This window comes from Labrus bergylta, chromosome 5 (assembly GCF_963930695.1).
Source record: "Labrus bergylta chromosome 5, fLabBer1.1, whole genome shotgun sequence".
In the NCBI taxonomy this organism is placed as follows: Eukaryota; Metazoa; Chordata; class Actinopteri; order Labriformes; family Labridae; genus Labrus; species Labrus bergylta.
This window is the reverse complement of record NC_089199.1, coordinates 30807985-30820296: the sequence shown is the minus strand read 5'-3', so window position 1 is coordinate 30820296 and position 12312 is coordinate 30807985. Positions and strand designations below refer to the sequence as shown.

The window sequence follows — 12312 nt, the reverse complement described above, 5'->3', positions numbered from 1 at the left end:
AGAATGTCCTTATTGTTCCAGATGTAATATCTGTGTGGAGAGAAGTTATGTTTCAAGATGAGAGACCAAGTCAAGAGTATCTGTTTATGGAAGTTGGATAGTTTGATCAGGATTTTACTGATATTATAGTTGCACAGTAATAAAATTCCAGGCCACCAACTTTAGAAAAAACATAATTAGTGAAGTTTCTGACGTAACTAGGACAGAGATAATATACTGCTCCTTTAAGTTTATAACGTGTACATCTGGAGAGATTTGTATCTGAAGGAGATTTAGGAGTCCTCTCAAGTTGAATGTTTACATTGAGGTGTTGTGTAGGAGTATTGTCAAATATGGATGTGTTACATGATGTTTTTTTTGACCCATGATGAAAAGCAGACGTTTAGATGCATATAGGCGATTGTCTCTGTATGTTCGGGGAGATCATTATTTAGCTTCTTGATCCTCCTGGTCAGACGTGACCAGTGACTCTGTTTCTTGCTTAAATAAAATTATACTCTTTGAAAGCAAGTCAGACTCAACGGCAAATTTCTTCATCAAACATACCAACAACAAGGAAATCCACATCATTAGGAATCATATTCCATAGAGATGTTTGGTTATTTAAAAATGTCTCAGCCTGTTCACTTTGAATGTTAAGAGCTGTGAAGTCTAAAAAGTTCAAGCCCCCACATTGACTCGTGTTTATTGTCACGTTCTTTTTAACAGAATGTATTTTGTTTTCCCACAGAAAGTTAAACAACGTATAATCAAATCTTTTGGTTACATTTTAGTCAACATCCAAAGATAGAGCCGGATTAGTGAGTCTGGAAATGCCCTCAGCTTTTGAGAGAAAGGTCCTTCGTCTCAGAGATAAATCTCTTTGTAAACAAGAGTTTTATCAACGATGGGATTCAAATTTAAGGTGCACCTTATATTTTGCTCCTTGGTGATAACTACTCCCAGGTATGTGACCTGCTGATTCACTGGATTATTACAAATATGGGGAACATCACAATCTTTAACAGCCATAAGTTCAAAGTGTTTAATATTTAGGTTGAGACCTGAGACCTTTGAAAAGTTATTAATCAGCTTTATAGAGAGCTGCACACTGAGCATGTGCAGGAGCTGTGTCACGACCTGCACACTGAGCATGTGCAGGAGCTGTGTCATGAGTTAAAAAAAGAAGTACCGTAAAATCTGAAATATAAGTTGCACCGGTATAAGACGCGCTGTGTTTTTGAAGGTCTCTCAGAGAGAAAATAAAGTTTACACTGTCTTCCTGCGTGACAGTTTTTATTGTGTTCAGCGAAGTCCAAAACCTGCAGTTACTGTTCAGCTCTGTCACCCTTTTAGTCTGTTTTCTCTTTGTGGAGTCTGCTCTCCTACCAGCTACAGTACGGTAGTCGAGCTCTCAGCCTGCAGGGAAAGTTGTGAAGCAGAGACTCCTAGCTTGTGAGCTCTCTGCCCGACTCCACTTGTTTCTCTTTAACTTTAATAAAGAACTCTTTCAATCAAAAGAGCGTTCAACAAGGTTTATTTATGGAACAATATCCTACAGTTTTCTGTAAATTAATTATTATGACCTCTTGAGGGAAAAGTTTTGAAAAAGTAGCGCAGCCAGACTGGTCTGTGTCGCTGTCTTTCCCAGAACAGCGTGCAATCAGCTCTTAATACACTGAGGGCCTGATTTACTAAAGTCCCAAGTAAAGAGTACTAAACTGTGTGTTCACTCCAAAAAATTGCTTGTTTGGTGAGTGTGTGTTTTTCGGGGGATCAACTAAGAAAATTTGCGTGAATGACACCAGGTGTAAACCTTGTGGAGGCGGTTCTATTTAAGTTGGGTTTTTGTGTGTTCTACTGGTTTACGTCATGGAGAGTTTGGACGGAAAGCAGAATGACGGCAAGCGCAAAATAGGTATCAGTGGAAGAGGTAAATGAACGTCCAGTATTTTTGAGTTATAGCAGATAAAACTGAATATTACAAAAAGAAAATTTGGCTCATAAGAAAACCTCTGCATTAAACAGGGCCTCTGTTTTCTTCATCTTTTGAAGATGAATTGTCATACATTGTGCAGGAGGTGTGAGCTGTGTCCTCTGTGGCGCTCAGGCGTGACACTCGGCACCTTGTTGAGCACCAGACAGCTGGCCAGCGCTGTGTCTGATCGGACATAAACGCTCTTCCTAAGAGTTATCTAAGACGGGGGTACAAGCAGTGGTGAGGTCCCCCCAGTCAAGCGTAGCAGCAGCGGGCTTTAGAGGGAGGAGACGAGCGCACTATGGAGAGGAGCGCACCAGAGGACACGAGCTGGGGGAGAGACGCACAACCCGAGAAAAAGGAAATCCCAAGTTTAAAATAAAATGTTGGTGAGAAGAGGGAAATAGGAAGAAATAAACGTCAGTGTTGAGATTCTTTAGAATGCAGAGGCTGTGAATGTTCAGTTTTGTTTAAATAGGCAACAATATAGTTTAATCATGGTGTTTCCTGCTGTCATTCCAAACTTATTAACATGTGTGGGGAATAACATGATCTGTATGTCTTCTTTTGTTGTGCCTATGTCTCCTCCTAACTTCAATAACAGCAGTCTGTTGTGTGTAACACTGGTCTCCTGGGTTAGCACCTTCTTTTCAAAGGTGTTAAATTCAGACACCGTCACAATCACCTCAGTTTTTGTCAGGCTTGGTAAATCACAATGCGTGTACTAACTTAACTTGTTTGCATTTTCTCCTTTCTAGGACAGAAACGCCCCATATTGAATATTCATTAAGTCAAACGTACTAAATGGTCAATGCGTGTTGTTTTGTTCATATGAAAGACGCAGTCCTCACTGCGCTCCGTTAGTAGATCAGTTAACACATTTCTTGCGGGTGGTATCAAGTTTGCACACGTTTTAAGACACACAAACCTTTAGTAAATCAGGCCCAATGAATGGGGATCGTTTTTTAATCGCGTCCGGCCGCACCCAGTGATGGTGACTTCTGCACCCGCGGTAATGATGGCTCATGTGTCAACATTTTATACTGGTATATTAGTAAGACCCAGCCAACTTTTAAGATGAAATAAAAACAGGTATTAAAAGTGCATCTTACACCGGATTTTACGGTACTTCAGTAAAAAAAAAAAAGATCTCATTGTGTAGTCATGTTAGAAAACATTAAAAAAGACAAACAAAGAGTGGACACAACAGAAAACATGATTGAAAGAAAATGATCACAGCAGATCTCACTAAACTTCAGGATCAGTTTAAAAGACTTCTTCCTGCAGAATCACAGAGAAGACGACTAGATACACAACCAAAGAGTCAATACTGAAATCATATTATCTTATCTATAAACATATAATACATATATATAATCCTTAGTATGTTGTTATGAGTTCAGTGACTTTCTCTGTATGATCACTGTGTGCAGGTTGATGATTAAAAACAAGAAAATCAACACATTATGGAGTTCAGGACTCTTTTTTTAGTTTGACAGTTTGGTGATTAAAAAAAGTTCTCTTACTGTGGATCTGAGGGTCCTGGTTCATTACTGAAGGCTGGAGGACGACGTTTAGACCGGTCACTCTTCATAGAGAGACAGCTGGACAGAGGAGACTCTGCTCTGTCCTCCTCTTTGTCTCCTCGATCACTCATCTTCTGATCTCCAGATTGATCAGAGGACAATAAAAGACGTTCATGCAGGTAAAACAACCTGAGGACAAAATAACAAACAGGTGAGACACAAGCAGGAAAAATGTGAAAGACAGAGATGGTCAAGTGTCCACATCTCATTACCTGATGTGATCCTTCATTTGATTTTCTCTTCCTTCCTGTCTGTCTAAGTACCTGATGCAGCACCTCAGTGCAGTTTGTTTTGATCCTAACATGATTTGTCCGTCTGATCTGCCCTGAATAATGCCAATAACAAGACATTGAGTCTTAAACTTTAAACATTAAACTAACATGTTAGTATTTAACAGCAACCATGACCTTTAGGACATTTGTACAACTAGAAGTGTATAAAACAGGGTTGGAAATCAGCACTCGTCACATACGGGTGTCTTTTTGCAGTGGCGGGTGAATTTGCTCAACCTACCGACCACAGTGGCAGAGCGAGGGTCACAATGGTGCTCTATATGCTGGAATGGCTTTGCTTGGTGTAACATGATTAACAGAGCACAGACTAGCATCTCTTTAACAGCGGGTCAACCAGCTTCAGGTGTGTTTAAACTGACGCCTCGCTGTCTCAAGTCCAACATGATGAAAAGAAGAGCGCTGTGGCGTTGATTTGGGCTCAAAGGAGCAGCTGTAAATACTATAACTTCAGACATTTGTCTTGGGCTCAAAGTGCTGCACACATTCAGCGGCCTCACAGTAGAATCCATAAAAACAATAGAAAAACACATCGACATGTCAACAGAAAAGTACAGACCCATGTATAAAACACAACATATATTGCACATTACCCATATAGAGAAAAAGATATCAAAATATAAAAGCATGTAAGAACATCATGACGCCATGATGTTTCTGCTGGAAATGTCCAATGATGAAATGGTGAAACAGACAGTGGCTTATCTTAGAATTTATTGGGCCGAGGTCAGACAACAGCAACAGAACACAAATGGCTGACAAACTTTTCATGTTAACGGTCCTTTTATATTCTGTTAGCTGGTACAGCCTACAAATTCTTTTACCATTTGGGAAGACTTCTAAAAGGCTAGAGAGGTGACATTACCTTCACTTGAAACTGTCAGATATCTACATTGAAGTCATTTAAGCTCACAACATACACTCGGCTCCTCTCCAAAAATAGATCTGCTGCTATGAGAGTCTTACACAAACTGTTGCATCCACACAGACCTAAACCAATGACCCTTAGATGGTCGACAGATTTAAAATGATATATCCACAAAATGATTCAAGTGAATGATTATGTGAAAATAAATACTAACAGGCACAACCCGTACAGCAGGCTTAGATTTAAAGTGAACAGAGATTACAGTACCACGCTGACATCCAGCTGAAATACAAAACTAATGTAGTTCAGCTTCCTGGGCGCTAAAACACACACACACACACACACACACACACACACACACACACACACACACACACACACACACACACACACCAGCGGTGGTCTGGGTGTGTGTGGTTGTGTGTGTGTGTGTGTGTGTGAGTGTGTGTGTGTGTGTGTGTGTGTGTGTGAGTGTGTGTGTGTGTGTGTGTGTGTGTGTGTGTGTGTGTGTGTACACAAAATGTATTTTGAAAAGAGGAAGTAGTCCACATTCACAGAGCTGATCCTGCTCTGTATGTGATCAGTTTTAAAGTATTACTCAGCATGAACCTGCTTCATTAACTGATGAACCAGAGGTTTAAACAGTAAAGTCATAATAATGTTGAATTAAACTCACCCTGTCTCACACGTCTTTGTCCTTCTGCTCTGTCCACTCAAAATGGAGTCTAAGCTCTGACTCTCAGAACACCTCCCCTTCTTGTTATTTCCTGGAACTGAAACAGTGATGACTTTTGTTAGTTCAGGTTTCTTGGTGATCGTCTCCCTCTGCTGGGTTCAAAGTAAAAAGCATTAATCCAAGCTAACTAGGTTTAGCAAACTAAACAAAGTGAGCTGGGATCATCTTCAGCAATAGTTGTGGTTTTCAGACTGTTAGCCCCTATGCTGCTTTGTTTTTGGGTTTGATCCCTTTGTTACTATGGCAACAATAATGTTCACTTAATCCCAGGGACAGTTTGGTTTGTGTAGGGAACATCAGCCCCACATGTATAACCAGTGGCAGATTTAGTCATTTGGGGGCCCTCTGCATCTTTTGGGAAAATGTGGTGTTTCTAAACAGATGGGTCGGGACCCAAAAGTGGGTCTCAGAGCCTTTTTCAGTTGGAACCGAATGTTATTCACAAGTAATGAACAAATTGGAAAAGGTTGGATACAATTATTATTTTTATATAAATTCTGCTAGTATAAAGCCCAGTGGTTCAGACCATTCACAACATGAATTCTGATTTTAAAAAGAACATAAGCAACATCAATAAAATGTCAAACATTATTATTATTATTATTATTATTTTTTAATTTTATTTCAAACATGTTTTTAAAATAAAATAAAATATACATTACAAACAAAGCAAACAGCAATCAAAGCAGACTTTCTGTAGTGGCTCGATTATTTCTCCTTAACCAGTCCATGTTCGAAAAGGGTGTAGGATGAAGTTAAATAACTTATCCAGTCCTACCCTTTTTATCTTTTTAGCTTAATAAATGAATCCAAGACTAAGCTTTCAAAAATAAAGTTGAATAATACAGATAATGAAGTAACAAAAGCAACAGATATAATGTATTACACACATCAATTGGTAGACGGTACAGACCTTACAACTGATATTGATTCAATTTTTCCCATTGACTGCTCAATTTTATATTTGTTAAATATATTATTCTTGAAAATGTGTTTAAACTGTCCTAATGTTTTACATGTTTTAATTTCATCACTGCAGCTGTTCCATAAATCAACACCCTTCGTTGTAATACAGTGTAGTTTCATGTTGGTCCTTACTGCTGGTTTTTTTAACATAAATATTCCTTTGAGATTGTGTTTACTGTCCCTCTGCTGAAAAAACTTTTGGATACTGTTCGGTATCTGATCATTTTTAACTTTGTACATGATTTGAGTGGTTTTAAAGTCGACCAAGTCGTTAAGTTTCAGTGTTTTCAGTTTGATGAAGAGTGGGTTGGTTGGTTCTCTGTAGTTGGAGTTAGTTATAATTCTTATGGCTCTTTTCTGGAGAATGAACACTGGTTCTGTATTTGTTTTGTAGTTACTTCCACACATTAACTAATATATGGGAGTATTAGGGAGCAGTGCAACGTGTAAAGTGACTGTTGATTTAACAGCCCTTTCACTTTAAATAAAATTGCAATAGATTTTGATATTTTTGCCTTAATGTATTGTATGTGTGATTTCCAGGATAATAAACTCAGATTGACTTGGTATTTAGTAACAGACCTGAGAGAATTACTAAATCTCTCAATATGATCACTGGGATATCTGACCACAATCTTATTCTGGTGATCAGAAAATTAACAAAAACGAGATTTAGCCCCTCAATTGCCAAAGAGAATGAATCTCTTAGAATTCCTAAGAACAAGCAGGAATGTTTTAAAAACACTATAAATAGCGTCAATTAGAATGATTCGCTCTTCGGAAAAAACTTGCAGGAGGGCAGTCAAATATTCTCAAGTAAAGTGCATAGTGTCAACACAGAATTTTCTCGTAAGTTTAAGTATAGGAATAAAAAGAACAGTCTTCCCTGGATAAATGCAGATATTTTAAAACTGATGAAAGAGCGAGATCTGGCACTGAAAATGGCCATTAAGACCAGATTGTTCCACGACAAATTCATTTTGCCATGTTAAGAAATAAGGTGATAGCAGGGTTGAGGAAGGCTAGGGCTGATTTTTTTATGACAATAATTAATGAGGCGAGGGGAAATTCTAAATTAATATGGAGTCAGTTAAAAAAGCTCCTGGGTCAACAAACCAAAGTAGGAAAACAAATTGAACTTAGCCTGAATGGAAACCTGACTAAGGACCCAGCTGAAGTAGCTGGAGCTCTTAATTGATACTTTGTCGATTCTGTAGCAACTATTGCACAGAGCTTCTCTGCTAAGCAGGTTAATCTGTGCTTGGCAAACAAAACAGAGCCAGCTTTCCATTTTATAAATGTTAGTGAATCAAAGATCACAGAAATTATTAGATCCCTCAAGCCATCAAAAGCAAAAGATGATTTTGGGATGGACACAACAATGGTTAAGGATCTTGGCGCAGCATTAGCCAAACCCATCACCAAAATCATTAATCTCTCAATATCACAGGGTGAATTCCCAAGGGTGTGGAAATCTGCCGTTATTTCACCAATGTACACATCTGGTGATCCCCATTCACCCTCGCAATTATAGGCCCATCAGCATTCTTCCTATTATGTCTAAAGTTGCAGAGAAATCAGCGGCTGAGCAAATTATACATCACCTGAACAACAGCTCTTATCACCTGCATCCAATGCAGTTTGGATTCAGATCCAACCACTCAACAGAGACAGCTAACTGCTTCTTCATTGAAAAAATCAAATCACTGCTAGATAACCGTGGCATTGTTGGTGCTGTCTTTCTGGATCTCAGAAAAGCATTTGACACTGTAAATCACAGGGTTCTTCTATCTAAGTTATCCACCTTTAATTTCTGCTGATGCACTTAAATGGGTAGAATCATATCTCTCCAACCGCTCTCAAAGTGTGTGAATACTTAATTATCAATCTGACGCCCTCTCCTTGTCCACGGGCGTTCCGCAGGTTTCTATACTGGGCCCACTTTTATTCTGCTTGTATGTAAATGACCTGCCATCTGTGTGTCCTGAGGCTAACATTCAAATGTATGCTGACGATACAGTTTTGTATGTGCGTGGTTTAACAAAAGCAGAAGTTGCTTCAAAACTAACAACCGCAATGGTCAAAATTACAGCATGGCTTAATCAGTGCTGTCTCCAACTTAACGTGTCTGAAACTGTTGGTATGTTCTTCACTAAAACAAATGACTCAAACCAGATATCCGATCCAGATATACTTGTGTCAGGAGAAAAACTACAGATTGTAAAAGAATTCAAATACCTTGGCATTGTACTTGACTCCAACCTGAACTTTAAAGCACATGTAAAAAAAAGTCTGTAAACAAATTAAATTTAACCTTGCCAACTTCAGATTTATCAGAAACTCCATGTCTACTGAAGCAGCCAACATGTACATGCATTCAATGATTTTCTCATATATGACCTACTGTATGACAAGCTAGTCTCAGGCAAGTCACACCACATTAAAACCACTACAGTCTTTGTATAAACAGACAATAAAAGTTTTAGACAAAAAACCGAAGCAATTCCACCACTGTTCAATCCTCAGAAAATACAACCTCCTGAGCTGGGAGAACATGATTAAACACAAAAATGCTCCTTTATAAAATCTCACATGGTTTGGCCCCTCCCCCACTCAGAGAGTTTGTAAGCAAACACACATCACTTCAGGAGGGGTGTCTCAAGAGGCGACTGCATTTTTCCTCTAAGGAAGTGTGTTTTTAGTCAGTCGGCCTTTTCTGTTCCAGCCTCACGTGAATGGAACAACATCCCAACAGTTATCAGAGAGAGCAACACATATCGTTCATTTAGTTCACATCTGAAACACTGGCTATTTGATAACCACATCTGCCAGCACTAAACCTGTTCCGCTCGCTGCTGCCCCCTTGTGTCTGGTTGTTGATGAATGTGTGCTGTTTTTTAAATGAATGTGGCCTGCGTGTTAGTTGTCTGTTGAGGTGAGCTTCAGGTATAGCTCACTCAATGTTTTTTATGTGGCCTTCTGTAATTTGTAATTTCTACTTGTTTATTGTATATTGTGTTACATGTTGTCTTGTTGTGTGCACGTTACATTTACTTTTTATGAGGTTATTGGATACGTGCTTTTACTAATACTTGTTTTTGTAGCTTTTAGCAATGTTTGAATTTGTTTTTTTTTTTTAGGGAGCCTTTTATAAAATCTGGCCAGGGACAACAGATGAAAATGAGCCTTTTGGCTAACTCGGCATATTTACTGAAATGTTTATTAATATGTCCCTGTAAAATAAAAATAAATAAATAATTATTGTCTACAATAACTCCAAGAAATTTTATTTCAGCCACTCTTTCAATTTCCACATCATTAATCATAAGTTTCTTGGTCAAGCCAGTTGATCGGTTCCCAAAGATGATAAATTTGGTTTTATTTAAGTTCAATGTTAGTTTATTTGAGTCAAACCAACTCTTCAGTTTCTTTAATTCATTTCCCACTGTATCCAAAAGTTTTTCCAGATTGTCCCCACAGCATAGTAAATTTGTGTCATCTGCAAATAAAATAGTTTTTAAAATACAGGAGACTTCACATATGTTATTGATGTACAGAAGAAATAATAATGGCCCCCGACACTGAACCTTGGGGAACTCCACACTTTAACTTCTTCTGTTGTGATTGAGCATGATTGATTTGAACATATTGATATCTGTTGTCTAAGTAACTGATGAGCCAAGTGAGTGCAACTCCTCTGATTCCATATTTCTGTAGTTTTATTTGTAATAAGTTATGGTCAACTGTGTCAAATGCTTTTTGAAGATCCAGGAAAACTCCTACGGCATAATCTTTGTTTCGACGGCTGTTGTGATCTCTTCTACAAATTCTATGAGTGCCATTGAGGTGGTCCTGTTGTTTCTAAATCCATACTGTTGATCATACAGTATATTGTGTTTAGTAATAAAATCATGTAGTCTTACATAGTATAGTTTTTCCAGTATTTTGGAGAATTGTGGCAGTAAAGAGACCGGTCTGTAGTTTAAGAAAATGTGTTCAGGAATTATATATTGGTATAACCTTCGCAATTTTCATGTTATTTGGAAAGACACCATTTTTCAGGGATTGATTGCAGATATATGTGAAAGGTTTTATCACAGAGTTAATTATACTTTTCACCAATGTCATATCAATATTGTTGTAGTCTGTTGAGTTCTTACTCAAAATCTTTAACAACATCAATAATTTCTTCAAAAGAAGAATAGAAGTTAATCTAAGTGAATTAAACATTTATTTTGGCAAACATAGTCTTATATTATTATCACATAAAGACTCAAATTCTACAGACACATTAAACCAAATGTTAACAAGTTTAGAACGACGAACAGATAAAAGTTTAAACACATCCAGCAACAATCAGAGTTTTTAAACACACTTAAAGTTAAATATCATCAATTTACACTCAGAAACCAGCAAACCGTCTGAGACTGTTTCCAGAGACTAACAGCAGTTTGGCTGCTTCAATATCAGGGTTTTTCCTGCAGAGAGAATTCTTTGGCGCCCCCCAAAGAGGTTTTAACCAGCGCCAAAGGAAAATCACGAGCGCCAAAAGAAAAAAAAGAAGATTCAAACTGCAAATCAAATCCTCTCTGAATGTTAAAAATATCTATACATCAAACGACTGTTGAACAAGCAGAACATAAACTTAAATACGACGTCTCTGACTTCTAGCAGTCATCTCCCCTCTTATCCATTTACGCATGTGGCTCGCGCTGGATAGCCAGCTGATTATTGCGGTCAAGCCAGCCGCTCCTCGAGTTTACATGGTGAAGTGAGCCGCCCCTAAATCTGAAGTGCCCACGTATTCTGATCTTTATGGTAAATGCTCCGGACTCCAGAGCGAGCAGGAGTAACAGACAGAGAGAGCGATGACGTCAAGTGCTAAATGCCGAAGTCTGACCATAAAACTGACTATGAGATACACGTGTATGAAACGGGAGGAAACAGAATACTGTTCAGGGAATAGCTTCGGAGGTCGGGGAAGTTAGTGTGAGAATAATTCTGCGAGTCTGCCGTAACTTCCGTTTTTCAAAATAAGGTGTTCACAATTAAAAAAAAAAAAAGTTTTCTTGGAGAAAACAATAATTATATATATATTTCTTACATAAGTACACCATGATTCTGATATGGTTGGACTTAAGACTTCTAAGACTACATGCACGGGTACTATGAAGTACTTTTACTGTGTGCTTTCGGAGAAATCCACTGTCAAGCTCCCTTACACAGCACAGCTCTCTGCAGTGTTTTAAATGTGACAGTACCAATTTGATACGCTCTTTCAGAGCTACATGTTACACTTTTAATATTTTGCAATAAACACACATACAAGCATTTTTCAAATATGAATAATCTTTCACGAATAAAAAATTACATTGATGACATTTTTTTACATTTATTACAAACATTAACATTTTCGTAGAACATACATATGAAATTACAAAGACTATGAACACCAACAACTACATCTATCTAACAATTGGGATTGCAATAAAATCCAACTCCTTATAATGTAATTGTATTATCTACTCAACAGCTGAGCTCCTATCTCCCATGAGAAGACTTAATTCTAATATCATTATTGAGCATATGCATTTATTTTTTAATTTGTGGGGGGAATGATGAAGAAGAGGTTGGTTTTTGAAAGAGTACAATCTCTGGTAACACATGACAGCTTCTTTTTCTTGATTTTGTAAAAATCATCCTTATGTGCCATAAACTTGCTTACTTTCTATATCTTTTAATTATTTAAAAATATTTTGTTAAAGTAATAATAATAATAATAGACTTTATTTGGCATGGACATCACAGATACATTGGAATACCAGATGCATTGTTTAAGTGTTTTAGCAAGCATGCTAGTTCTCAACACCGGTCCACAGGAGGCTTTAGAAAGGAAAACAATTAAGATA

General features: G+C 37.8%; 1 protein-coding gene across 1 annotated transcript in view; it reads right to left on the bottom strand.

Moving 5' to 3' along the window:
• The window catches only part of LOC136179336 (NLR family CARD domain-containing protein 3-like), a 373903-nt gene extending 370289 nt beyond the window's left edge, over positions 1-3614 (bottom strand). The window contains 3 exon segments of the mRNA XM_065955511.1: positions 2157-2163; positions 3484-3547; positions 3549-3614. Coding sequence (XP_065811583.1) covers positions 2157-2163; positions 3484-3547; positions 3549-3614 — 137 coding nt within the window.
• Positions 3615-12312: the final 8698 nt, after the last annotated feature.